This window comes from Apodemus sylvaticus, chromosome 3 (genome assembly GCF_947179515.1).
Source record: "Apodemus sylvaticus chromosome 3, mApoSyl1.1, whole genome shotgun sequence".
NCBI lineage: Eukaryota > Metazoa > Chordata > Mammalia > Rodentia > Muridae > Apodemus > Apodemus sylvaticus.
In genome coordinates this window covers 60,052,640-60,080,240 of record NC_067474.1, presented here as the reverse complement: position 1 = coordinate 60,080,240, position 27,601 = coordinate 60,052,640, and the positions used below count along the sequence as shown (strand labels likewise).

The window sequence follows — 27,601 nt, the reverse complement described above, 5'->3', positions numbered from 1 at the left end:
CAAATCCCAGCAACCACATGGTGGCTCACAACCATCCTTAATGAGATCTGATGCCCTCTTCTGGAGTGTCTGAAGACAGCTACAGTGTTCTCACATATAATAATAAATAAATCTTAAAAAAAAAAAAAAAAAAAAAAGCAGGGCAGTGGTGGCACACGCCTTTAATCCTGGGAGGCAGAGGCAGGCAGATTTCTGAGTTCAAGGCCAGCCTGGTCTACAGAGTGAGGTCCAGGTCAGCCAGGGCTATACAGAGAAACCCTGTCTCAAAAAAAAAAAATTAAAGTGATCAAGGGGTAGATACAGAATACAAGTCAAGTGCTCGCTTCGGCAGCACATATACTAAAATTGGAACGATACAGAGAAGATTAGCATGGCCCCTGCGCAAGGATGACACGCAAATTCGTGAAGCGTTCCATATTTTTTTCATCTTACACCAGTCAGAATGGCTAAGATTAAAAATTCAGGAGACAGCAGGTGTTGGAGAGGGTGTGGAGAAAGAGGAACACTCCTCCACTGCTGGTGGGGTTGCAAATTGGTACAACCACTCTGGAAATCAGTCTGGCGGTTCCTCCGAAAACTGGGCACCTTATTTCCAGAAGATCCTGCTATACCACTCCTGGGCATATACCCAGAAGACTCCCCACCATGTAATAAGGATACATGTTCTACTATGTTCATAGCAGCCCTATTTGTAATTGCCAGATGCTGGAAAGAACCCAGGTATCCCTCAACAGAAGAGTGGATGCAAAAAATGTGGTATATCTACACAATGGAGTACTATTCAGCCATTAGAAATAATGAATTCATGAAATTCTTAGGCAAATGGATGGAGCTAGAGAATATCATACTAAGTGAGGTAACCCAGACTCAAAAGGTGAATCATGGTATGCACTCACTAATAAGTGGATATTAACCTAGAAAACTGGAATACCCAAAACATAATCCACACATCAAATGAGGTACAAGAAGAAAGGAGGAGTGGCCCCTGGTTCTGGAAAGACTCAGTGAAACAGTATTCAGCAAAACCAGAACGGGGAAGTGGGAAGGGGTGGGTGGGAGGACAGGGGAAGAGAAGGGGGCTTGCGGGACTTTCAGGGAGGGGGGGGCTAGAAAAGGGGAAATCATTTGAAATGTAAATAAATTATATCGAATAATAAAAAAAAAAAAAAAGAATACAAGTCAAGTAAAGAAGTGATGTCCAGACACACTGACCCTATGTCCCTAGCCCCGCCAGATCTGCCACCCTGGAGGCCGTACCTCTCTGGGCACTCAGCAGGCAGCCGGGTACCACGTGGTCCGCTCCATCTTTCATCACTTGTAGCTTTTACCACTGGGCCCAAAACCAGGGTGGGGGTTGGGAAAAAATTCCCCATATGAACTTTTCCCCATGAATGCTTCCTATTAGTAAGACGTAAATGGAACTGGTTAGCAGGGGATTGTGGGAAATGTGACTTGGAGGCCTGAATGCCCCTACAACACAGAGAAGAATACATGGATGAGAGAGTGAACTATGAGTATTGCCCGGGTCACAGCTACCAAACCCCGCTGCCTTGGGATCTAATTTCTCACATGGATTGGTCCCCAGTGATGCGACAGCCCCGGCCTGGCTCCGCTCAAGGAGAGCCGTGACATTTATATACATAAAGGCTTTCTGAAAGGGGAGCACAATTCTGGGGCTTTAGAAAGTGGGAAGGAGATGGAGACCTGGTCATACCGTCACCCTCGGCAGCCCGAGGAGTCCCCTCATCTTCTAGGAACCTTAGTGTGGGTCAACCTGAGATTGGTGGCTTCGGAGCAGAAAAGAATTTTAGGGCGAGCCACTTTAAACATAGACTTAAACGTGAGAGGTAGAAGAAAGAGAATTCGGAAGGAAATACAAGGCCTGCCCGAGGGCACGGACATGGGCTTCTCGGTGGGAATTGTGGAGAGTAACGCACACACCCACGTGCGGGCGACAGGCTCCTCAAAGGACAGAAGTCCTCGTCTTATTAATAATTCTATGTGCTATTTTGGAGACTTTTGAGTTATATCTCAAAGGGTTGCTAAGAAACATATATTTCCTTCTCTCTGTCTTTTGATAAGTGAGGTGGGTCCGGAGCCTGCCGAGATGGAATTATAACCTGGCAGGGCTGCACGAGAGGGTTAGTACTTGCCTGACTCTGTAAACGGGCAGCGAGGGAGAGTCCCAGGAAAGCACACGCTTGCACCAGAGCCGGGGAAAGGCTAAGCAGGGGCTCACTGCAGGAACTCTAGCATCCCCACTGGAGTCTCCAGTTTTCCCTGTCTTCCTACCTGCCTCTCGCAGTGATCCACTACAAAAGTCAGAGAATGCGGGTGAACCCTGGGACTTCTCTCAGAAGCCCTTGCCTCCTCCTCTTCCTGCCCAAGGCCCCGCCCACCAGGAAGTCTTGGGTTAGGTTACCGGAAGCAGATCAAGAGGCATGTGTTGCCTGCGGAAAGGGAGCTAGGAATAAATCCCAGGAGCAGGGACTCCAGAAAGGGCTCAGAGAAGCAAGACCAATTCCCAGCAAGTTTAGCCTCCCTTCCTCACCACCACAACCCCATCACTGACGACATGTCTTATTCACTTACTGATACAGCGCTCCCCTGGAGTGAGACTCGGTGCCCAGTGGGGTACTTGGGCCTAGCATAATGTAGCGCCCCTGGAGACTTAGCTGGCCATGCAGGAGGCTGAGGAAGAGGATCCCTTGAGACCTGGAATCTGAAGGCTCCCTGGGCATCCTAGTGAGACCCAATTTAAAACAAAGAATACTTGGCACAGGGTAGGTCAAATACTGTCTTGTGAGCTGGTCATCTTGTAATATGGAAGGTAGCTTCTAAAGAGGCTTCCTTGATTACTCGTGAGCAAGAGGCCTTCCTCAGCGAGGTCTGTGGCCCTCTGAGTAGTTGACAGTGATGGAGGGAACTGAGTGACAGGTCACTCAATAAACGGAGTCACATGACAGTTTCCACAGAGGGCTTCACTAAGCTCTGGCTTCCTCTCTGGTACAGACAGACCCATCAATAAGCCAACTGTTAATCTCTGCACCATCAACATTAGTTAAAAATTTTTTAAAAAATCACAATTAAAAAAAAATCCCTACTGGGGAACAAGGTGCTTTCTGGTTGGGAGGCACAGTACATGCTGGTTCATGAGGTCAATGGAGATGACCTTCTGGGAAATGAGGCTGCCTGATTTTACCCCTTTGCCAACTGATGTCCTTTGGGGGTTGAAAATTTCTTCTCAAGGGTTCACAACTTCCTGGTGCCTCAGATCTTTACACTTCAGCTCTCTTGCTATTAGGAGTATTTAAATAAAAATGGCTGCTACCACTCACTGAGGACTTGTATTGAAACAGGAGCTGGGGGGCGGGGGGAGAATGGGACTGTGTTTTAGAGATAATATCTAGAGTGTTGTCTGGGAGAAAGAAGATGGGGCGTGGCTTGTGAGATTGGGCATGCCTCTGGATCCTGAGATGGTAAGGGGCAGGGGTGAGTTCCTGATAGTAAATTTAGCTATTGCAGGTAAAACAAAACATAGCAAGTCTTACTTCAAAATGGACTCATTAGTTTTTTTGGGGGGGAGGGCAGGCAGGGGACTGGAAAAATGGGGCCACAGCCAAGAGCACTTGCAGAGGAACTGAATTCAGTTCGAAGGCTTTAGGAGGCTCACAATGACTTATAACTTTAGTTCCAAAGGATCAGATGCCTTCTTCTGACCCTTGTGAGTACCTGCACTAATGTGATTAGTGTGTGTGTGTGTGTGTGTGTGTGTGTGTTCATGTGAGCTACACATGCCCACATGAACGAACACACACACACACACAATTTAAAAATAACAATAAATTTTTTAAAAGCAGGCGAGCGTTTTCTCTCCCACCCATTCCATCTGGCCAAGGACACGCCCCCACACGCTTTGTAATGTAACCAGCAAAGAATCTGCAGGTCAAGCCCACATTCTAGACCTAGTTGCCTTTGGAATTCTTCAGATCAGTAAAGAATTTAAGGCTCTGCCCTTGGGGGGATTTTTTTCCCCATTTTCTCCTTGTGGAGAGTGGTTTGCATCTTTCCCACCCAGGTAAAGTGGTCCATTTGCATAAACACGATCCTTTTGGAAGGTGTTCTGTGATTTCCAATCATCCCTAGAAATAAAATCACAGCTCCCGTCTCACCTTCCCTTGAAGTGTTTTCACACTTTAGGGAATTGCTTACTGCCACCTGAATGTAGAATTGGGTGGGTGTTCAGTTTCAAACTGATACTACTCACAGCTGTCTCCAGGGCTTCACAAAGGTGTCACAGTGGCTTTGGAAGGTGTTTCTGGGGACGAGGTGCGGGATCCTCTTAGCTCTTAAAGACGTGGGGTCTGCCTCACCCTATGGACCGCCCTCCCCCACCTCCACCCCGGGGAAGTTGCTCCCAGGCGTTCTCCTGACAATGCAGCGGGTATGATACTGAACACCATTGCCCTGGCTGCGAATGCTCTGCAGTGAGAGGAAAGCAGGATTCCGGAGGAGCACCTACCTGCCTAGATTTTCATCTGCTCCGGTGAGAGAGCCTGGGTCTTAAATAAAACAATTAGGGATGTGGCTCAATGGTAGAGTACTCAGCTAGTGTGCACAGGGTCCTGTGTTTGATCTCTGGCACTTCTAAACAAAATGAAACTGTGATTACACTGTAGTGGGCATATGTGTGTGCGTGCATGTGTGCGTGCCCGTGGAAGCTGGGAACAATCTCAGGGAATTGGTCCTCACCTTTCACCATGTTTGAGGCGGGATCTCTTTTTATTCATCCAAGGCTTCCTACACCAGGCCTGATGCCTGGGATTTCGTCCAGGAATTCAACTATTCCACTTCTCAAGTCAACATAAGCAGCGCTGGGAATGCAGATGTGCCTGCCACTCCCAGCCTTTTACAGAGATTCTGAGGAACCAAACTCAGGTCCTCACAGAAGCCATCTCCCCAGCCCAGCCTCAGTTTCTTGATCTGTAAAGTGGGTATCACCCCCATGCCACCTAAGCAAGTTGTTAAGATGCAGTGACAGACTGCATGCCAATTTCTTCTCATCAGTTGCCTCGAATAATTGCCGAATTTAGCAGGGACCACGGTGGGCAAAAGGAACTGGTGTGCCTTCTTTAAATTCCTAGTGTACTCGACCAAGCATATGAGAACCATCAAGGCAGATGCTAGAGATGATAGCGCTCTTTAGCCCCCAAAGTCCCTAATGAGAGGTGCTCAGCTGCCTGTGACAGTCGTCAGGTCTTGCTGGCTGGAGATGCTTAATTTTGAGCTGCATCATAGCCCAGTTATAATTGGGGTTGACGTCACCTCAGAATGACTGTTCCAAAACATTCTCCATCTTTTTTATTCCTGAGACGGGGTTCATCTTTGTAGCCCTAGCTATCCTGGAACTTGCTTTGTAGACCAGGCTGCCCTCAAACTCACAGAGATCTTCCTGCTTCTGCCTCTGCCTCTGCCTTCTGATTGCTGGGCAATCAGATGTGAGCACCACCATGCTCAGCCTTGTCCATCCTTAATAATAAACCATAGACAGACAGACAGACAGACAGACAGATGTAATAAAGAAGGAAGGAGGAAAGAGGGAGGGAAGGGAGAGAGACAGAAGAGAGAGAGAGAGAGAGAGAGAGAGAGACAGAGAGAGAGAGAGAGAGAGAGAGAAGAGAGAGAAGAGAGAGAGAGAGAGAAGAGAGAGACCAACCTCCAGCACCCTGATGGTTCCCCAGCCAGATAGCCTCAGGAAAACCCTATCAATAGTGGGCACAGGACCAACAATCAAAAGCCCCCCCCTCTGCCTCCATCCCAGTGGAAGGCCTCACCCCATGATAACATAAGCCGCATGGGCATTTCATAATCACTATGCTAATGACAATGCTATCTCGGCTTTAATACACATGTGATAGCTTCATTATTGATTTCTGTGCCTCTTGCATATTAAGCAGATAAAGTCACAACTAATGTGTAAGTAATGAGTCTGACTCTGGTGTCCGCCTTCAACGGGAGCTGATTTTTCTCCAGTATTAATAAGCCACAGCCGTGCCGTTTATGATTTCAGTGGGCTAATGTGACATTTCTCTTTTGTTCTCGTTTGTTTTGTTTTGTTTTTAGGGTCAAGTTGTGTTCCGGAACGGGGAGAGAATGGGAACCATTAAATTTACTCAATTTCAAGGTAGGCTTTTGGATGCTTATTCTTTCCAGCTGACGGCATTTATATTCAGGGATGTTGTGTTTCTGCAATAAAAGGCATCACAAGAGATGGAAATCTGATATGAGATTCCAGATAAAAACGAGAGTCGATAGGAACCACTTCCCCATGAGAACATGAGTTACAGCTTTGTATAAAATTGTTTCTCAAAGGCCCAGCTCCCTAAGCCTACCCGACCCCCATGTGACTGACCCCCAGCTTTGTAAGAAAGGGAACATGGGTAAGTCAATAGCAATAGCCGAGAAGCCTGCATCATTCCGGGTCTGATCACAGACCAACGTAATGACCCCTACCTTTCCAGCACCACCTGCATTTTGCCAATCTTACATATCTTGGCTCGCTCCCACGAGCCCCCATCCAACCCACTTTCTGCTAGCTATTGTAAAACCATCTGAGGCATTAGCTCATTTCCTTATATAAATACTTTAGTGTGTATTTCTTCTGGAGGACTCTTCCAGACGGAGCCACTGTAGCTACAGGAGCATTTCAGTGTTCTCAGTGTCTGTCCACTCTGTCATCAGTATCCCGACCATTTCAAAGCTGAGGGTTTGATGGAGAACCCGTGCAATGCAAAGTCCTACCATCATACCGTTCTGTTGTATCACCTTAGTCTCTGTTTTATTACAACCCCCAAGGCCTCCCCTGCCCCACACACAACACACACACACACACACACACACACACACACGTTTTATATACCACACAGTGTTTGTTCTGCAGGAACTAGTCCATTCAGTGGGTTTTGCTGCTGCTGTTGCTAGAGTCAAGGTGGGGCTCAGAAACCACCCCAGCCATGTTCCATGTATAATGCAAACACTTCAGAGAAGGATGATGACTTGTCGGAGTCCACAGAGCATAAAGGGGGCAGAGCTGGTCACTCCCTGGGAGAGTTGCCTCAGTTTGGCTCAATGTGGTCATTATGATTGTGCTTAGCCCGCCCCAGTGAAGGGACCGATTGTAAGAGTACTGCTTCTTGACACAAAAGGAAGGCCTTTGCTTTGAGTAAATCCCAGAGTCATTCCAGAAAAAGTCAGAATTGAGGCAAGCTCTCCAGATTCATTTGGGCGAATCCCACCAGGCACCCGATCGATCTGGAGAGGCTACCTCGGGCTGCCCCTCCTAATGGGATCGTGCGGTTTACTCATTCATTCTCCCATGGCAGGTAATTGAAACGCATGTCAGCTCTCCGGAAGGCACAAAAGGTGTTATCTTAGGCAAATGTAATTATTTTCCCATTTGTTGAGTCTTCTCCATTGGCTGAACGATGCAAGCATCTTAACAAATTCGCTTGTTCTTTGAATGATAGCAACTAAATCCTTTTGTCATATTCCAGGTTCTCAAATTATATCACCTGGAGCAGAGTACTTTGTAAAATATGGATTACTTGATCGCAGGGTGCCTGCGAGATTTTATTACCCTTCTCTTTTTCATACGTTAAGTTTAGACATCAACTCCAGCAACTGCAAGCCTAGCATAGCTGAACTCGCAGGGCAGCCAGAGCAGCCAACATAAGTCAGGTTTGTGGTCCTGCCCACATCAAGTCAGGCGGCATCCCGCTAGGAACAGCAGCACCTCCAGGTGTGGGACCAGTAGATCCTGTTGTCTGGGAAGTTAATGCTTCCATTTCTGGGATCAACCCAGAGCTATGATAATGCATAGGTACAAATACCCAGCATCCTTCACTCTGGAAGAAATACCACCAACGAATGCTAATCTGTATCCCCCAGAGTCTGAATCCTGAGCTGCCCACATAGAAACCCACTGCCCATTCATGTCCCTGTTCTGGCTCTGGTCCCTCCCTGCCCCAAAGTATGCCCCTTCACTGGATCCTAGGACCTCCTCCTAGGATCTGCGCTTCTCTGGTGGGCAGTAGGGGCACCCTGGATGGCAGGTGGAGGCAGAGGCATCGTTGTCACCCTGTAGAGCCACACCCATTCTGGTCATGCCCAGTTCCAAGTCTACCTGTTTCCTACTCCTCCCCCATCCACTCTGCCGGCTCCTGAGCCCCGTGTGAATGGAGATGAATACTGGAGAAGTAGCTTCTTCTTTCCCTTTAAGAGAAAAAAGATTCCCTGAAACTGCCTCTTCTGAACAGCACTGGGAATCTGTAGCTGGAGGAAGCGGAGCAGAGCGTGATTAGGCCTTGTTTGGTGCTCTCGTAGAAAGTCCCGCATCTGCTCCCGGCAGCCTGCCTTCATTAGGCCCATTTGTGAGGCTGACTGATAGTGGCTTCCTTGAGAACCAAAGAACAGCCTCTGGGGCTGGTGTCTGTACACCTGATCTGAAGGAACAGGGTCTTGCTGGCTCTTAATGCCATAATTGTCATTCAGAAGGTTCCTCCTGTGTTGGAGGCCCGCCTCTCCATGCATACCCTAATCACCCCACAGAACAGATGCTGAAGCAGTTTCTCCCTTCCTCAGCCTGCTGCTTTGCTGAGCCCTCCAGGGAAGCACCAAGTTGAGTAAGATACAGTGTCTGGCCCTGGGGACTTCATAATCTCTCTGGCCAAATGTCAGCGCCTGTAAAGACAGGAAGACACTTCCCACAACCTACTAGGGAACTTTCAGGACCGTTTGGCCCTGATTAGAGAGACTCCTGAGGCTGATTTTTAAATGTCCTTTCCTGTCTCCTGACACACTGCAGCACCCTCCATGAGCCAGGGTTTGAAAGGCTGCCTCAGTGGACTCTAGCTTTTTACGACAGGAGATGGACCCAAGGCTCCAGATGCATATGCAGCAGAGGATGGCCTTGTTGGACATCAAAGGCAGGAGACGCCCTTGGTCCTGAGAAGGCTCAATGCAGTAGTGTAGGGGAATGCCAGGACAGAGAAGGGGGACGTGGGCAGACTATTTAAACAGAGGGAGAGGGGATGGGTTAGGGGATTTTCGGGTGGGGAGGACACCAAGAAAGGGGACAACATTTGAAATTTAAATAAAGAATATATCTAAAAAAAAAAAACAAACAAAAAAGAAACCTAGTAAGAAAAACATGAAAAAAAAAAGACTAGAGATGGAAGTCCCCTCAAGTTCAGCCCACTGTAGCAGGCCTGTGGGTCAGCAGGCATAGACAGACACTAGCGAAGAAGGCCTTGCTAGGACCAGGGTGTTGTTCCCAGCTGGAAGACCTGCTAGCCCTCACCATCCAGGAGGAACGCCCTCCAGCAAGGGGGCCCAGGAGACAGGATTATTTAGTAGACACTGCACTCCATGGAGTGACAGACTCTGTGCTATAGGAGCCCTGAGTCTCCAGGCCTGGACTTGAATGCCTCCAGGGACGGGGAACTCACCCCGCTCGTGTGAAAAGTATCATCACTTGTCAGGCAGAGTAGCTTAATCACTCTGAAATTTCATTTTAGAGCTCATTTAAAAAAAAAAACAGTGATATGAAAGGTATCCCTTTGCCCCTTGCTTTGAAAGGGTGACAGAGTATTCAGTGGCACGATGCTGTCGAGTGTCACAATGTTGTTGAGTGTCATGCTCAGTGACTGGAAAGGAAAAGGGCCATGTCAACTGGTGGCACCCTTCTTCCCGGCCATTCTCTACAATGACCGGAAGTGTGGCCTTGCCTCACACTCCTCATTTGACAGGACGTTGATACCACTGTCTCTGGAAAGACATTTTGGCTTGCTGGTCCCCTATTCCTCCCATTTATCCCCCACACCCAGTGAATGACCATTGCTCAGTGGGAATGTTGTGTTTATGAATGACCCACATGCCCATTGCTTAGTGGGAATTTTATATTTATGAATGACTTTCGTGCCCGCTGCTCAGTGGGAATGCTGTGTTTGTGAATGACCTGCATGTCCATTGCTCAGTGGGAATGTTGTGTTTATATGTCCTCCCCGAGTGTGGGTTTCTACTTTGGGTGTGTATATCTTGAGTCTGCCTTAGTGCCGCTGGATCACATGGCTTTTTGGTTTTCCCTGTCTTGTGGTCGCTGCTCTCTTACACTTAGCCTGCTGTGCTTGGCCATGCCTCTGCTAGGAGATCATCCAGGCCAGGGCTTCTCCCTACTGTCTCCATGGATACATCCATCCCGCATTTACTCCCCAGTGACAGGCACCAGCTTGTCTCAAACTCTGTCTCCTCATGGATAATAAGGCCCTTATACCCACCCCCTTATGGGTTCCCCTGAGGCCTCTGTAGGCTGTTGGGTGGGAAAGTGTGTGCAAATTAAACCTGTGTCTATCTGCCATTTCTCTTCCCAGGGACCATACTGCTTCCCTAGTCAGGGATGCCGATGCCCCTCTCTCCCACCTGTGGTATTCTCCATATCTCTCTTCATCCCTCCTTCCCCTCCCTATCTAGCACCTACCCTTCTTCTCTTCCTCTTTCTCCCTCATTTTGAGGTTACCCTTTCCCAGTTATGTGCAAGTCGCTAATGCTATATGTACTTATTGAAGCCTTAAGCTTCAAAATTGTCTTCCAGTCTGCCTCTGCTCTGTAAATTTTAAAGCCTACGTAGAGCAGAACTTCTCCGTTTGGGTGTGTGTTAACCTCCCCCTGCCCCGCTTTAGGGACCTCTTGTTTGTGTTTTTCAGGCTTTTGGGCAGCTTGGTCTTGTTTTCTTTTGCATTGTTTTGTTTCTGACACAATCTCCGCAGCTTAGGCTATTGGAAACTCACTTTTCAGCCTGACCTGTAGCCACATCAAACTCTTGACCCTCCTGACTCCAACTTCTAAATTCTGAGATTACAGGGAGTCAGCCCTCTAGCAGGCCAATAAGTTAACTTTAACACATACAGTTGTTCCCATCAAACCAGAGTCAAGGAAGAATGGGTATTTGGAGGATGGGACAGAGCCCATGTCACATGCAGACCAGATAGCCAGCAAGAGCAGAAGACTGGCGACATCATTCCCCGATAAAGCCTTGGCCCAACTGTCTCCTGGACACTCTTGGGCCCACAGCCAGGAAATATTTTCAGACTGGACATTTTTCAGCATTTACGTTGTCACCATAGGTTCTATTTTCTCTAGATGCCCAAATGCAAAATTTGAAAGAAAAATGTGCCTTTTAAAGAGAGAATAACTAGGATTTAAAGAGGGAAAACTAGGATTATTCTGTGAAAATAGGACTCTGGGTTCCATAATATTTTTAGCCTCTGAGAACCAGAAATTGTCCACATTGAAAATCCATTTGTGGCCAGTAGCTCTCCACTCCATCTCCATGTTAGGGTCAGCTTGGGAAGCTTTTAGAAATCCCCAACCCCGAACCCACTCCTTAACCTCTGGGGTTCTATGGTGAATCAGCTGGTACCCAGGCATCTGAATGTTCCAGAAGTCTCGGGTCTCTAAATCTCCACAAGACCGAGACCCAATAGAGCCACTCAAAGCATCTGGAGAAAGAAAGGCCCAGAGAAGGAGAAAGTCACCCCAAGAGCTGACCCACAGCAGAGCCCGGGGACACGGCAGCAGCTAGTGACAGCCATGGGATGGCCTCTACTCCCACTGAGATAGTCCTCTTTCCAGGCTGGTCCATAGCTCATAAGGCCCAGTGTGCATTCATAGAGTTACCACATTATCTTAGGGGGGAGACCCAGGCTTAAGACTTAGAAGTACTAGGCCAGCAAGATAGCTCGATGGGTAAAATCCCTCAGTGGCCATTACTGCACTGACAACCTGAGTTTGGTCCTCAAATTCCATTGTGGAAGGAAAGAGCCTAGTCCTAACAACAACTGTCCCTGACCCCTACACACACACACACACACACACACACACACACACACACACACGAGAGAGAGAGAGAGAGAGAGAGAGAGAGAGAGACAGACAGACAGACAGACAGAGACATAGATAGAGAGATGCATCTACACACTAATGATAACAAATAAAAGATTTTAAAATTTAGAAGTGTTGGCTACATGTCAGACTGTTAACCTTGGTCAGGAAGTCCAAGAAGAACAGAACAGGGCATGTGCCTTGTGCATACCTGTAATCCCGGCTGCTGGACAGCCTGAACCAGGGGGACCACAAATTCAAGGCTGGCCCGGGAAAGTTATAAGTTGAAAGCCAGCCTTGCAATCTAGTGAGACTGGTTTTTTTAAAAAAAAAAAATGAAATAAAATAAAACCTTGGTTGGGGATGTGGAGGGAGGGTAGAACTACCCTGAAAAGTGGAGACGTCCACTGAAGTAAGAGAGTAGACAGGCTGTCTGAGGGCAGAGCAGGAAGCTCACCCTCTTCGTGGATTGAGTAGCTATCATTTCCCGTTAGTTAAGTCGCTGGAGAGGCCCTCACGATATGTGCTGCTCGTGAACCTCACGGCAACTCTAAAAGAAGCTCACAGTTGTGATTTTAAAATTTATTTATTTATTTATTTATTTATTTATTGCCATTCTGGGGATCAAATCCAGAGCCTTTCATATGCTTGGCAAGGGCTCTACCACTAAGTTGTATCTCCAAACCTTGGAGATCGTGCTGCTGCTGCTGCTGCTGCTGCTGCTGCTGCTGCTGCTGCTGCTGCAGCTGAGGCTGAGGCTGAGGCTGAGGCTGAGGATGCTGGGACAGGCTCTTATTATATAGTACAGGCCCCAGACTTGCAATTCTCTTGCCTCAGCCTTCCAGCACCACATCAGAGTCTACTGTATGTCTTACAGCTCCCAGCACAAAGCCTGGCCCATTGTAGGTGCCTGACAATGTTAGTTGAATGACTGAAGGCTGTGATGTAACCCAAGGACTTGGTGTAACATCTCTGCCTTAGTGAATGACTTTGTACTGTCTATGGAAAAGTATTGATGGTTTGGTCCCCTGAGCTGGCCTCAGCATGCAAATTAGTACTCAGTAAATGGAGGCAGGACGATAGGCCGCTTGCTCTGCTCGGCATGGGCAGGAGAAGTGCCCTGAAGCAAGAGCAGGGCAGCCCTGTCAGGTGCTCCTTGGCCACTGTCCCCACATGACTTTAAGCCCTTCCGTTTTCTGCCTGAGGCCTGTCTCTCCTCCCTGGACAGGGGAGTTAGGTCATGGTTTCCGAGCACTAAATGCAGAAACTAACTAGCTCCTAGAACCTCTGAGAGTTATCTCCTGGGAGAAATTATGGTGATTATGTTCTTTGTGGGAAGTTGAATATTATTTCAGTGCCATGAAACAGTGCATAGAGCAGGGTGTGTGAGTCTGAGGGGCCGGCTGTGTGGCTGTGGGCACCGTGGGGTCCCCACGGTGCCACCTCCTGGATCCTGATGACTTGTTCCTGTCGGCCTGCATATTCATGTGCTGCCTCCCTGAGCTAAATAAATAAGTCAGGGCTTCCTCCTCCTCCTCCTTCTCCTAGGTATGGGAGCTGACTAGGAAGCCTCTGAGTCTGGGGACTTCAAAATGTGAGAGCAGAGATACTGGAGGTCCCCCCCACCACGACTGAGTGTGTTCATGTGACATCTAAGACCTAGGTGACCCAAGCAAGCAGCAGCCACCTGCACAGTGTGCCCTGCCCACACCCCATGACTTCTACAGTCCCCTTTGCCTGAAGTCTAGGAAGCAGGCAGAAATATGGCCTAAGAGACTCCCTAGTCTGCTTCCCGAATGCTTCCAATGGATGAGGAGGACTTACTCCTACACCTCTGCAAATTCAGTCCAGTCCAGAGCCCAGACTGTCCCCCCAGACGTACCTTGGGTTTTTTGTTTTTTTGTTTGTTTTTTTTTTTTCCGAGACAGGGTTTCTCTGTATAGCCCTGACTGTCCTGGAATTCACTCTGTAGACCAGGCTGGCCTTGAACTCAGAAATCTGCCTGCCTCTGCCTCCCAGAGTGCTGGGATTACAGACGTGTGCCACCACCGCCCGGCTCTACCTTGGGTTTTTAAGCTCTGGGCACTTGGCTGACTGGAGGCTCTGGGGACCCACCTGCACCTTGATAGGCCTTAGAGCAGTAAGACATGCTTCTCTAGTGGTGAGCCGTGGAAGCCAGCCACTCTGCACGGAGCTGTCACTCAGGGATCCCATCAAGGGATCCCTGTGGGCCATGAGTAAAGTCCAGGGTTAGAACTGAGCTCTGCTCCTAGTGCCGCTGGAACCTTCGACAAAGCCATGGTCAACTCCAGAGTCAGTTTTATTGTCAGTGGAGTGGCACTAAGAGCCCCGTCACACACCCACACACTGACAGTACTGAACAAAGATACCTGTATCTAGGCGTGGTTGGTCATTTTCTGTTACTGTAGTAAAATACCTGGAGCCAGTTATTTTTCAAAGAAAAGAGGACTGCTTAGCACACCGTGCAGCAGGTGACCCCTTCCATCAGCTCACTCACAGGAAGAAACCACACCCTTTAGAATGGCATGTCATTAGAAAGGGACTCCAGTGACCTAAGTGCCTCCGACCACCTCAACACTGTCACACAGGAACCAAGCTTCCAGATCACAAACCTGTAGGGATAGACTCAAACCATATCAAACCACAACATGCACCGCAGGACTCTGAAATACCTCCAGTACCCGCCTGCCTTCCCCAACCCTTGTAAGGCCTGCTCTGCCTGGGGGCTCCACCCTGGGCTCCCACACACCCAGCTACCTGCCCCTTCTGTGTGACCCCACCTCTGCTCACCCGCATCTGCCAGACACCAGATCCACAGCCCTAACTCAAGCCACTGCTTGTACAAGTCTCTCAGGGGCATGGAGACCTCTGCCCAGCTCCATCGTCACATTGCCCCTTTCCCTGGATGCTACGATGATTCTATGGTGGCATCTGGCTTCTCTTCCCAGGCTCTTTTGCTCCAGGCTCTTTTCCTGTTGCCGGAGGAAGATGCTCCCCAGTGCTGCCTGCACGTGGTCCCTGCGTCTTGTTGGGCTTTCCCAGGGTCTCATATCTGTCTCCCAGGAGGAGACTCTCCCCAGCTTCCATGCAGATGGCCCTGTCTCACCTTTGACTTGGGCTACAGACCCAAGGATGTCTTCATCAAGGTGATCCACTGGCAGCCCAGCCTCAAGACATTTCTCCAACACACGAGCCCCTCCCTGCACTCCACACTCATAAAACAGCACCTAAGGGCCCTTTATCATCCATACTAAAATCCTGGGTGACTCTCTCACCCCACACGCCTCCCATTTACTCCCATTTATCACCCAGTGCCCTGTGTTATTTGGGAAAAGGATACCTTCTTTTTCTTGCCACCTTCCTAAGACAGTCATTGCCGTCTTTATCCTTGACAATGGCAAAGATGGTGAACTAAAGCCAGGAAGTAGTGAGGAGGATGAAGGCATACAGAATTCACCAATGAGGTAGGAGAACGCGGGCATGCAGAGAAACAAGAGCAATGGGTACTGCTCGATGTGACACAGCGGAGTACTGTGGCTTCTGGGCCACCCCGGTGCCACCTCAGGATGCATTGTCAGGATGGTCTTGTCCAGTATGAAGGAAGAGATGGTATCCACTACCTTCATCTGATGGAGTCATGCCTACAGTATCCTCACTCATCAGGGATTCCAAGAGACTGTGGGTGCAGCCCAAGAGAAGTAGATTAAAGTTCAGGGGAGCTGGAGGGCTGGCACCAAGGGAGTGGGCTCCTGCATTGTCCTGGGCAGAGGGAGAAATAGTCCATGCTGCCCTGAGGTCAAGCCAAGCAAGCAAGTGAAAGTCAGGTGGGAGAGCTCCACCCATTGAGCAGGAAGGAGGAGTGATCAGGCGGAGTTTAATTAGAGAAAATGGGGCTCCTATTCTTGGGGTATTCAGCAGAGGATGGACACCCTACTGAGGTGCCAGCCCAGGCCAGCTACAGGCTTTGTGATCCTAGCTGGAGTAGGTGGTAGGGGAAGGCAAAACCGGAGAGCAGAGCCAGAGCCCCTGAGAGCCCCAGACCCAAGCCCGGAGCCCCAGCTGACTAGCTACTGCCTCTTGTTCTCCACAGACAGCAGAGAGGTGAAGGTCGGCGAGTACAACGCAGTGGCTGACACTCTGGAGATCATCAACGACACCATAAGGTTCCAGGGTAAGGCTTGCGGGCATCCTGAAGGGCATCTCACTGGGAGCTGCTCAGAGTCTTTGGCTTTGTGGGATCAGGAGAACATCCTTAACGCATTCACTCCCTCACTGAACACAGACCCCACTCACTCTGTGGGGTCCAACTCCTGAGACGAACCTGTGGTATCTGAGAGCTAATTACTCCCTTCTATTAACTTCTGGTCTTGTCTTTCATTTCTGCCTCTCACATGACCACCAGTACTTTACATTGAAAGAGACCGCTTCAAGAGAACCCTTGCTGGGTTCAGTTTCACTCTAAATCCCTGATGTCAGCCAGGGTTGGAGACTTGATGACATTTGATGAGAGAACCAAAGCATTAAGTGAATGTCTGGGTAAATGGATACACAGATGTGTGGGCGAGTGGATGGATACGTATGAATGTGTGGGTTGGTGGATCAGTGGACGGCTGGATAAATGAATAGGTTGGTTAGTGGCCGCTGGGTATATGAGTAGACAGATGAGAGCCTGGAAATGAGGTGGGTGGGTGTGTAGGTGGGAAGATAGACGGCTCTATATGGATAAATGGATGAACGTGTGAATGAACACATAAGTAACTGGATGCATGCATGCATGTAATATGCATGTGTGGGTAGACAGACAGATGCTTGCGTGAAGACATGGATGAGAAGTTGGTGGGAGAATAATCGGAAGAATGCATACAGGCATGGATGAATGCATGGATAGGTAGAGCGGATGGACAGCCCAGCCTCTGGATAGCAATGGAGGAACTGGATTCTGTGGCACCCAGACAGTTTGACTTAGATCATCCTGGGTCATCAGGAGTTTTTCTGTGCCAGACAGAGTTCTTTTATGGACTTGGTCCTTTCTCTCTATAGACCTCAGCTTCTAGAGAGTGCGGATTCAGTTGATATCCATGTCTGTCTCCTGTGTGTGGCCTCTACTGCCACCCAGCCTCCCCACCCCACCTGAGGGAGTCCCCACCAAGCATACAGTGTTATAGTTCACACACTCACTGAAAGTGAGTTAAGAAAACATCTCAGAAAGAGTCACCCCAAAGCCACACAGTCGGTAAAGGACTCAGCTCACCCCAAACTTCAGAGTCCTGATGTCCATGCAATGCCTGACTGATCCTGTACTTGGGCATGGGGCGGGGGTGGAATAATAATTCTGGGTCCTGAGCTCCCAGAAGCATGCTGGCCCAGCACTGGAGAAAATAACAAAGAGAAACAGTCAAGCATAAAATAAAAAAAGACATGTCCTAATAGCAAACCAAGTTTTCTCTGTGGTGCCTGTGTCCAGAGAAGAGCCTTGCTCTGTGCTGTGGCCCCAAGATCTCCATGAAAGGGTCCTCTCTGCAGTTCTCCGCTCTCTCACACATCTGCCTGGCCAGATTGCTACAGCCCCTCCAATGTGGGGACACTTTGGTGCCTGCCCTGTGCTGTGTCCCAGACAGCCTCATCATCATCATCATCCTGGGGACAGGCAACCATTCTCATCCCCCTCCAATCCCACCCCAGGGAGCGTCTCCTGACTCCAGCCCCAGAACTGTTCTCTGCTGCCTGCCAGGTACTCAGGCTAGCATATACCCCTGGGCTGCATCCCCAAGGACTGTTTGCCCAGCAGTTAGGGTCAGGCAGATCTGGGACCCAGTCCTGCCAGCAGGCCATTGACCAGCTGGAGAAGCCACAAAACACCTGGAAGACTGCTCAGCCCACCACCTATAAAGGTGATGGATGGGTCAAGTGAGAAGGGTCTAGTATTTATAACTTATTTATAGTGCGTAGATGAGCTAAGTGCCCATACATTAAAGCCTGTGTCTTTCATCTCTCTCTCGTCTCCACAACACCCTGCAGACAGCACTCAGAAATCGGGGTAGCCTCCCATTGCTGTTCTTTCCCTGAGGCTATATGCCAGCTCCCCACCCCTGCGGGCAGAGACTGCATCTTCCTCATTATGCATCCTTAATGTGGGGCATCGGGCCTGACTGACGGAAGCTGATTGTCAATGGTGGCTGGAGGAGTGAGTGAGGCATGAATGGAAATAAAACTCGGCGCTGCTTCCAGCGCATCTGCTTGGCGTGTCCACGGTGCGCCCGAGACTCTTCTGGCTGAGGTGTGCTTACTGGGGGTGCCATTCACTAGAGAAACAAGATAGAACAAGGAGGCTGTGTGAGAGGAGCCGGTGCTGAAGGAGACGGTGGTGTAGCTAAATGATGGCCCGACTCAGTAGTAACCATGTCATCACTGACCCAAACCTCGGAGTCCTGAGGAAGCCAGTTTCCAGCCAGGAAGCCTCAGGAATGCCCTTGAGTTGGGGAGCAGAAAGACTCATGGAGGGGAGGGGTGTTATGAGGAGAAGGTTTGTGGATATGAAGCTCCAGTATCTGCAAGTGGAAAATGCTGCCCACCTATCTCTGCCTTGGGCCTCTCTTCTCATGAATCAATGCCCGCCCCCCACCCACCCACCCCACCCCACCCCACTTCCCCCTCCCCACCGCCTCAAGGTTTTTCCTTAACACTCTGGAAGGTCCCTAGATCCTAGGAAACAGTTTTACTCAGTCTCTTAGAGGAAGATCCCTGCTGTCCCCATTTTCTGAACACATTTGAATGTGCAAGCACGGGGTTCCAGGCCAGATGAACGGGTTTGTTCTCCACCCCGCTGCTGCCCACCTGTTCCCTGGCTTGTCTCCTGCAAATGGAGGCATAACTGAGGTCATCAGCATCCCCAACAGGGCTCTGGTCTTGGCCACTCCCCTGCATCTAGCCAATTCTATTTCGGCCCATTGAAGAGAAGGGACTTGACAGTTCCTAATTCCACAGCAGACACTTGACCTAAGATGGCCCATAAAAGAAGAAAATTTTCAGGAAGGCAGGCTCATGGGGAGCTCCTGCCTCCCTCATCCCAGAGCAACCTGTGCAGACTGGCAACCATGCAGGATGATACATTTGTTCTGAGTCTCTCGGTTCCCGCCCCTTGAGTTCCTGGTGCCCTTGAAGAATGAGCCAGGCAGCCTGGCAGGCAGAGAGAAAGGGAACCCCATGGCTTCAGCCTGGCCCTGGCTCTGTGTGAAGGGGAGGTGGCCTCCACCTCCCACGGCTACCCAGTCTTAGGAAACCGAAAACCCAAGAGCTTTTGTGATAATGACCTTGAGGCTGAGAATCTGCAGCTGGAGCACATATCTGTCACCCTAGAATTGACAGGCGGGGTGTCTGCCCTGGTGAGCAGGATCATTTATCATGTTCAGGAAGGAGCAGAGTCCTTGAGGCCCAGCCAAGTTCTTCGCTGCAGCCCCACCCAGGAGCACCCAGCGGCGCCTCTGCCTTCCCAGCCATGGTTACCTTTGGGGATAAATGGTGATGGTTTTTCAACAGCGTAATTAGACCAAATCAAATTCTAGTCTTCTAATGGCTGTTAAATGCATCACAGATCCCTTATTGATTCTATTTAGAGAAAGAAATAAGTCCTGGCTCAGGCTCCTGCTGAGCAAACTGGCCAGCCACTAGATCCTCCCGCCCAGTGGGTAGATGAGCCTGACGTGGGGTACATGTGTTGTATTTGGCCGGATATTAAGGACACAGAGCAAAAATGTCCTCAGAGAGTAACAGCACTAGGGTCTAATGGCTTCCCCTTGACCTTGCAGGGTCAGAACCACCCAAGGACAAGACCATCATCCTGGAGCAGCTTCGGAAGATCTCGCTTCCACTGTATAGCATCCTGTCAGCCCTCACTATCCTCGGCATGATTATGGCCAGCGCCTTCCTCTTCTTCAACATCAAGAACCGGAACCAAAAGTAAGCAGCCCTGCCTTGTGCTGGGAGAGGGCTTTTCCGGTGGACCAGCCCCTTGCTTCACCAATGGGGGTCACAGCATGGCAGGTTCTTCAAGAGCACTGTGAACGCTTTCGGGTGGGTTCCTGAAGTGTGCTGCCCTGTTGCTAAGATATTGTATCACACACACACAGAGAGAGAGAGAGAGAGAGACAGAGACAGACAGAGTAGGGGGCAGCTGGGCTGCTAGAGGGCTGAGTTAAATAAAGTGGAAGTGGTAAACCCAAGCCCATGGACCTTCTGAGAGCTCTGGGCCTGCTCAACACCTTGAGTTACTTCAAGAGCAAAGACACAGAAGGCCCCAAGTCCCCAGCTTCTCGGGCTACTTCTAGTACCTTTAAGCACTGCTGGTAGCAAGGAAGTGGTCCTCTCCTAGTGAGGTCCAGTGACAGAGGCCCCCACTGGGAGAACAATGTCAGCTCAGGAAGCCCCTCCCTCACATCTCATTTAACCCTTTCCATGACTCCCAGTGTCACCATGGGCCTGTTGTCCATGAGTGACATAGCCAACCCCCTTGGTTCTATCTCAGCCTTTCGAGTGTCCTCAGCTCTCCTCAGGGAGTCCCCTCTCTGAGGTGCAGTGCTCAGCTGTCACTAGCCAGGCCAGCACTCCCTGATCTTGGCCAGGCAACCACCTTGGCCCATTTCCATAGGAAATCACAGAACCCAGCTCTTGCCTTGTCATGGCCGAGACTGAACCAAAGCTAGAAACATGCGTGTCAAGGGAACCTCACATGCACCCATGGGACATGGGGCCTTGCCATTGTCCTGAAGCCACACTGCATCACCCACACACTAGTAGGGACAAGGACAGTTTCAGGAGACGGGTTTTACTCTGATTTTGCTGCTCTTTCTGCTTGCCAAGGAGGAGCTGGGAGCCTCGCAGCTCTGCGGGTTTGTTTGTTTATTTAAGTAATTGTTTAGGTCAAACCCAATTCCTGAAGAATAAATGCAATTCACCTGGTGTCTCTTCCCGGCCACCTGCAATTTGCACAGCTCCTGGAGCCCATCCGAAGTGAGGGTTGCACCTGGTAGCATTTGGCTCAAGGCTCAGGTGTCTAGTTGCTTCCCAGTGCCGTCCAGCCCTCCCGCATGTCTAAGGAGATGCCGTCAGAGCTGCAAACTGCCTCACTAGATTAATTCTTTAACTTCCCCCTCGTGGCCTCCTGGAGAAATTACCAGAATGATTTATTCTGACGGCTCAGCCATTGAAAAATCAGCAAATACGCGGGAACTGATCTCCCAACCATTTCTCTTTCTACCCACGGTTTTGCAAACCACCTTCTCCAGGAAGCTCTCCAGTCCATAGCTTGAATCATTCATAGAACTGCAGAATACAAGTAAATGTTTGGGGAGCAATTGGTTATTGCTAGTCTATAAAAGGAATCGTTCGAAGTCAATTGTGCCTAGGGAGCCGGGTACCCTGAGTCGGCTAAAAATTCTAGCCCTCTCGGGGTTTAGCTCAGCAAACTCAGACTTGGTTTGCTTGTACACTTAGAGGCCACCACAGGATTCCTGGAGGAAGTGAGAGAGTTGCATGCATGGGAGTGAAAGGCAACCCTCCACTGGCCGGTCTGGTGAGAGAGAACAGAAAATGGTGTGGGGCCCAGTTGCCCAACTCCTGGGGTAAGGGCTGTGACTGGGAGAGGTGTCCCTACCTCTGTGTCCCTTTGCACATGGAACAGTGGGGAGGGGGCTTTCTGAGTGCTCCAAGGGGGGGGCTCACTTACCACCTGTCAAGCAGTCTCTGAACAAGCCTGGAGACGCACTGCAGGGCTCTGTGACACGCCCAGGTCAGGCAGAGGAGCATGGTATGGGAACCACCTCACCACACTTATTCAATTAGACTTGTGTTCCTGATCCTAACTCAAAATTCCAGAAGCCAAAAAATCCAATAGATGAAGCTGTTGACACTGTTGTGTCAAGTGTCCTCTCCCTGGAGGACCGATGGGTGGGCTTGAGGGAGGATGTGGGACAATGTGTAGCTGTCAGGGTTCTCTTCAGAAGCAGTGGGCATCAGCCTGGAGGTGCACTGCCTCACCACCCTGCTGACCACGACCCTGCTGACCTCACCCCTGACCATTTGGCTGCAGTGCTCACCTGGAATGTTTGGAAGACGCTGTGTAACCTCACTCCTCTTTCCACCAGGCTGATCAAGATGTCAAGCCCCTACATGAACAACCTCATTATCCTGGGAGGGATGCTGTCCTACGCATCCATCTTCCTCTTTGGCCTAGACGGATCCTTCGTCTCAGAAAAGACCTTTGAAACACTCTGCACGGTAAGCCCTCATGTATGTGCCAGTCATGCATGACATAAAGATCTCTCTGTGACCTTGTCACCGGACACAGCTGTGTGGAAGCATACCAGGATGAGCAAGAAACTCAGGCCAGCAGCTGGGCAGCCCAGACAGCGGTGCCTGTGTCTGACCGCAGTGAGCTGGACCACTGAGGAGACTCTATGAGAGACGGGCCACTGCCAATGAAGGACCAAAACTAGAAAGCTCGGGGTGGGGTGGGAGGAGGGGGGGAATGCAGGATACTGGACAGTCAGGCAGGGACAGACACTGACCTGCAGCACCCAGAGTCACAGGGACATGTGAGATGACACATCCTGACCTGCTGGCTCTGGTGTGGAGACCTGGAGTTGGGAAAAAGCTGCTGTCTTCCTTCCTCTCTGACAGGGATGGTTCAAACCAATTTTTTCATTACTGCTCAACCCAGAAATCTATTATGAAGTACTTTCCCTGAAATCATTCCTCCTGTTAGTGTGTGTGTGTGTGTGTGTGTGTGTGTGTGTGTGTGTGTAACAACAGCAAAAGAACTGGGTAAAGTACTGAGTTCTTTACAGCACATGCCCCACCCCCCATAGCTAGAGGGGAGGGTCACAACATCAGTTCTGGTGAATGATGGATGGGCAGTCCTTCCTTGTGGCTGCTTCCTTGGGGTGAGAAAAAGGTGGGCCCTCGACAGAGTCACCTTTCCAGGCCCTTCCTACTGTCCACTGCCCAGCCGTGAGGAGTGAAGGGTACACTAGAGAGGATCCTAAATATGTGCATAAACACACACACACACACACACACACACACCACATCAAGCTTTTTAGGATCACAGGTATTCCCAGGGCTGTGAGGCAGCCCCAGAGGGCAGTGTCCTGGCCCCGCTATTCCTAAATAAGCAGTGTCTTGCCCTTCCTGGACATTGTCTTAGCGTACAATGAAGTCATCAGGCGGGGGAGCTGGGTCCTGTGCTGCCCTGAGGCACCTCACTAAGTACCTGGTAAAGAGTGAAAACACCCTCAACTTCAGCTCCAAAGAGCCTGGAGCCCCTCGGCAAGTTTAAGAAACTTGATGATAACAGTAATGAGCCTGGTACTGGGGTTCTCCTGGTGACCCCTAGGCTGCACGTTGGTCCGAGTCCTCGCTGGCATCCCCCAAGGATGAGAGACCTGTCCCCCAAGTGCAGTGCAGAACTGTACCCCTGGTTCTGCTGCTGCCCCACATCCTCCTGTGGCTCTGCCACCAGGATGCCTCCAGTGGGGCAGTTGAGTCTTGGGTGCAGAGGAACTCTGAGAGCTGCTGCCCTCCAGGAGAGCCTCTCCTCAGAGGAGAGCCCTCCATGTACGTCACCCTTGCACCCCACCCTCCAAGGCACTTCCGGCTGGGGTTTTCCAGAATTTGACCTGAATTCTCCAAGTGCTAATGGCAGACCAGGGAGCTGGGGAACAGGGAAAAGGCTGTCCCCACACCGGGGCCTTTCCTTAATGAAGCCTGACATTCTATTCCGGGAGTGGTGCTCATTTGTGTGAGAGGAAGGTCGTCCTGGGAAGCCCAGGGAGGCGGCATGAATAAATCATAACGAGCTTTACAAATCGACCTGAGCCTGAGCCCAGGGCTCCGGAAATGGCAGCTCTCTTGCCCAGAATTCCTTTATCAGTAGTGGAGGGAGCCCACGTGTGACTGCAGGAGAAACAGCCTCCTCTGGATTGAACCGGTTCAGCCTGAATGTATGACCGGGGTCACTTCCAGAATAATTCCCTCTGTCGCTCAAGAAGAGGGCCCGGATATTCTTGACAACAGAACTCAAATACCAGGGGAGGGTGGGAAGGCTCCTCCCTCCTGCTGTTGGAAGAAGCCTCCTTCCTGAGTCCTATTGATGCCTGGAGATGGACTCTGTTCTATCTCTAGACTTGCCGGCTGTCCCCCTCCACGGTAACACCTCCCCCCCAGCCTGAGCAAGCAGGGAGCAGGAAGTAGGATCACAGGAGAATCAGAGCCAAGACTATCCTCAGCCCAAAACTTGGAACTCAGCCTCACTTTTGTCCTCTATGAAATGGGCAGAACAGCTCTTTCTTGCAGGCTAGGGAGAGATGTGGTTTAAATGAGATAGTAGAGTGAAGACATGGAAGAAGAGAAGAAGATGTCACAATGTGTCACTTTTGTTATCAAACCTGGGGTCACAGTCTACACCCCCAAAAGTCAAGTTCAGCCACCTGTCCTCAAGAACCTGGTTAAAACAGCCAAATCGTAAAAAGCAGGAGGGGATTTAGTCAATGTGGCCACATGAGAAAGAGGGACAGACATCAAGATCCGTGACAGATGCCACCCGTCTTCAGGGTCCTGAGGGAGGACTGATGGAGGGGCTGGGGCGATGGTGCGGAGAGTTTGATTCCCAATTCCCACACCTGTGCCTTACCCGCCTGTTCTCCGGTTTCAGAAGATCCAGTGCCCTTTTCAGGAGCATCTCTGTGAGTTTGAGGCCAGCCTGGGCTACAAAGCAAGTTCCAGGACAGCCTGGGCTACACAGAGAAACTTTGTCTCAAAAAAACCAAGAGTGCCAAGAGAGTCGCACATCCGAGAGGTCCTAATCAAGGCACAGCCCATCCCCCCACTGGCCCACCACCACCTCATCCTGTGAGGAGATCTGGGTTCTTAGGACTGTGCAAATCTCTGTCCAGGAGATAAGTTCTCTGGCTGAGAACTTTTTCCTTCTCCCAGCATGAGATTCCTGGGAAATTTTCATTTCCTGGGGTCCATTGTTTCAATAGTTTGATAGATTAACAGAGATGGCTAACTCTTTAGAATATCTTCATTTCTACCATGCTGGTTACAGCCTGCCCTCCAGGTCAGCAACACCCTCAAAGCCAGATGAAGGAGGCACCCAAGTCAGCCTCCATCGTGAACAGCTTGCTGGTTTACAGTGTCACTCTCTTCTGCCTCCCCACACATGACCTTCAACTACCCTGCAGATTTCAATATGGCCAACTATGGCAGCACCTCGGCACGAAGCCTCATCAACGTTGGGCCACCCAGCATTGGTTCCCAAGCGTCGGGCCACCCTGAGGAACCAGGCCTCTCTGCTCAGGAAGGCCATTAGAATCCACACGCGCGAGCATACGTCCACACACAGGGGCTGCTGCTGAATGCATCCACCCTCAATCCCAGCCCCCACCCTCGATCCTTCTGGAACCTTCCCAGTCTCCAGTGCCAGCTTCAGCAAATCCCACGAGTTGCTCCAACTCCATGGTGCCGTCTCCCTGGACACGGTCAGAAGTAGAGTCACCATAGCAACACGGCCCCTGTGGGCACGGAGTCGCTGGGAAGGATGCTGGGTGTGGGCAGAGCCCTGGTGGGGGGGGGGAGGGAGCACTGGCTCACAGATGACAAGCCCACCTGCCTCAGGAATGTCAGCCCCGGCAGCTGGAAGGGGAGCCAGGCAGGTGACAAGAGAAATTATGCTGGCAGTCCCGTGAAGTCTAGGCAGGAACCACGGGAAACCAGAGAGCAGTATACAGGGAGAGACAGAGAGGACCCGGAGGCTTGGTGGACAGCAAGCCCTGTGAGACCTGCAGTGCTCCTGGGTTAGCATTGCTAGGGGAGGAAGCAAGCCGGCAGCTCTGCAGACCCCTCCTCAAATCCCTCCACCCAGGAAGTCAACACCATCAAGGCTTCCTGACCCAGGCTTAGCCCCTCCTCCCAACCCTGAGGCAGGCCACCAAGACTACTACCATTTCCCTCCCCTGAGAGTAGGACCAGAGCGTGCCCAGCAGTGCTTAGCTAGGGTAAGGCTCCAATCACCAAAAGATTATAAGGATGCCTGCGCTGAGTCTTCTTCTCTTAAAAACAAACAAACAAAACAGTTGAGTGTGGTTCTTTTTTTTAAATCTAGTACATGTATTCATTACCGGAAGGGTGTGTGCATACGCGCAAAGGCAGGCGTGTGGGGGTCAGAGGACACTGTGGGGATCCACTCTTTCCCACCAGGCAGGCTCAAGGGTCCAAACTCAGTCAGGCTTCCAGAGCCACTGAGCAGTCAACTGGCTTTTACCTGGAAAAACAGGTCAACAGGCCAAATGAATTCTGTCTGCCAGATAAGTATCCCAACCAAACATTTGCCCATTTTGATTGTTAAAAAAAAATAATAAAGATACCACAAAATCTACCCTTTAAGTCATATACTTAGGTGATTTTTATTAATTTCTAACATGTCCACAGAATTTTTTAAAGAGGCCATTGGCAGGTGTCTGCACCCAAAACCCCACAGCATAGCTTCCTAGCTGTGTGACTCTGCCTCTGCTACTAACATCTCTGAACCTTATAGTTCATTCCCCCTTCTCTACTAGTGGGGCTACACTAGGGTTATTAGGGTTAAATGAGACCCTGTATTAAATCTCTGAGTCCCTGCCTCCCAGTAAGTTTCAATGGATGCTTTTGAATGAATGAATGAATGGCTGGGTGTATCACTTATGAATGAATGATGGACTGTTAGAATAATGGTGGTCACTTCTAGAAGGATACCAAGAAGGCAGAGTGAACAACTGAAGAGCTGGTAATCCCGGGGTGGGTGCTGGTAGTTGTAGTGCAGGTGTTTCCATGGCAACAGTGCCCTGCGATGCCCTCGCTCTGCTAAAACTGGGCTGGAGACAAACCAAGCTGCTGTGAGCCTCTGCCACCTGCAGTGTGGAGTGCCTGGGGCAGCGAGAGTGGCGTGTGGCGCGCAGGGACCTGTGTGGATGCTCCAGGCAGGAGCCCTCGGTTGCTGGACTCCTATTAAAGCCAGTGCAGCCAGAGGCTGCTCAGAAGGCACTCACAGGAGCCAGGCTTAGCCTGCAGCTCCCTGCCTGAGACAGGAGAAGCCTTATTCATTGCCTTTCTTAAAGCAGCACATGCACACAGACACGTACATACCATGACCAGACCCTGGTAAATGTCTGCAGAACTCCCTCGTGCCAGGCCACAGGTGTCAGTGAGGCTGCCCTCCCCAACCCATACAGTCTCTGGGGCCGTGCTGTAGGGGAGCCTCCTGGAGACCAGGCATCTGGGGATTGTGGATGCCCAGAAACCCCATGCCCCAAACATCAGCTATGAAGAGTCGAGCTCCAGAGTGAGATATGCTCACGCGTCCCCTCCCTCAGAGCTCCGTGAGCAGAGCAGTCCTGTCCCAGTATGCAGGGTTGAGTCCTGCAGGTGGTTTGAGCGTCTGTCCCTGCTTATGAGAGACTGTGTGCTCACCATGGGAAGCAGCCAAAGATGGGGCAGGACAGCCTTCTTGTGGCCCTATCAGAAATGCTGGGTTTTTCTAACTCTTAACTAAAAAGGCAGAGGTTACCCAAGGAACCCCCACTTGGCCTCCTAGTAAGTTCAAGTCGAATAG

General features: G+C 50.4%; 1 protein-coding gene and 1 non-coding gene across 2 annotated transcripts in view; both read left to right on the top strand.

Annotated features, from left to right (window-relative positions):
- The window catches only part of Gabbr2 (gamma-aminobutyric acid type B receptor subunit 2), a 339,984-nt gene that overhangs the window by 248,588 nt on the left and 63,795 nt on the right, over nt 1-27,601 (top strand). The window contains exons 8-11 of the mRNA XM_052176457.1: nt 6,124-6,184; nt 16,049-16,129; nt 19,764-19,914; nt 22,098-22,230. Of these exons, the coding sequence (XP_052032417.1) occupies nt 6,124-6,184; nt 16,049-16,129; nt 19,764-19,914; nt 22,098-22,230 (426 nt within the window). The remainder of the gene's footprint in view (nt 1-6,123; nt 6,185-16,048; nt 16,130-19,763; nt 19,915-22,097; nt 22,231-27,601) is intronic.
- On the top strand, nt 316-422 carry LOC127682019 (U6 spliceosomal RNA). Its single transcript, XR_007977322.1, has one exon. It is a non-coding gene; the product is annotated as a U6 spliceosomal RNA (small nuclear RNA).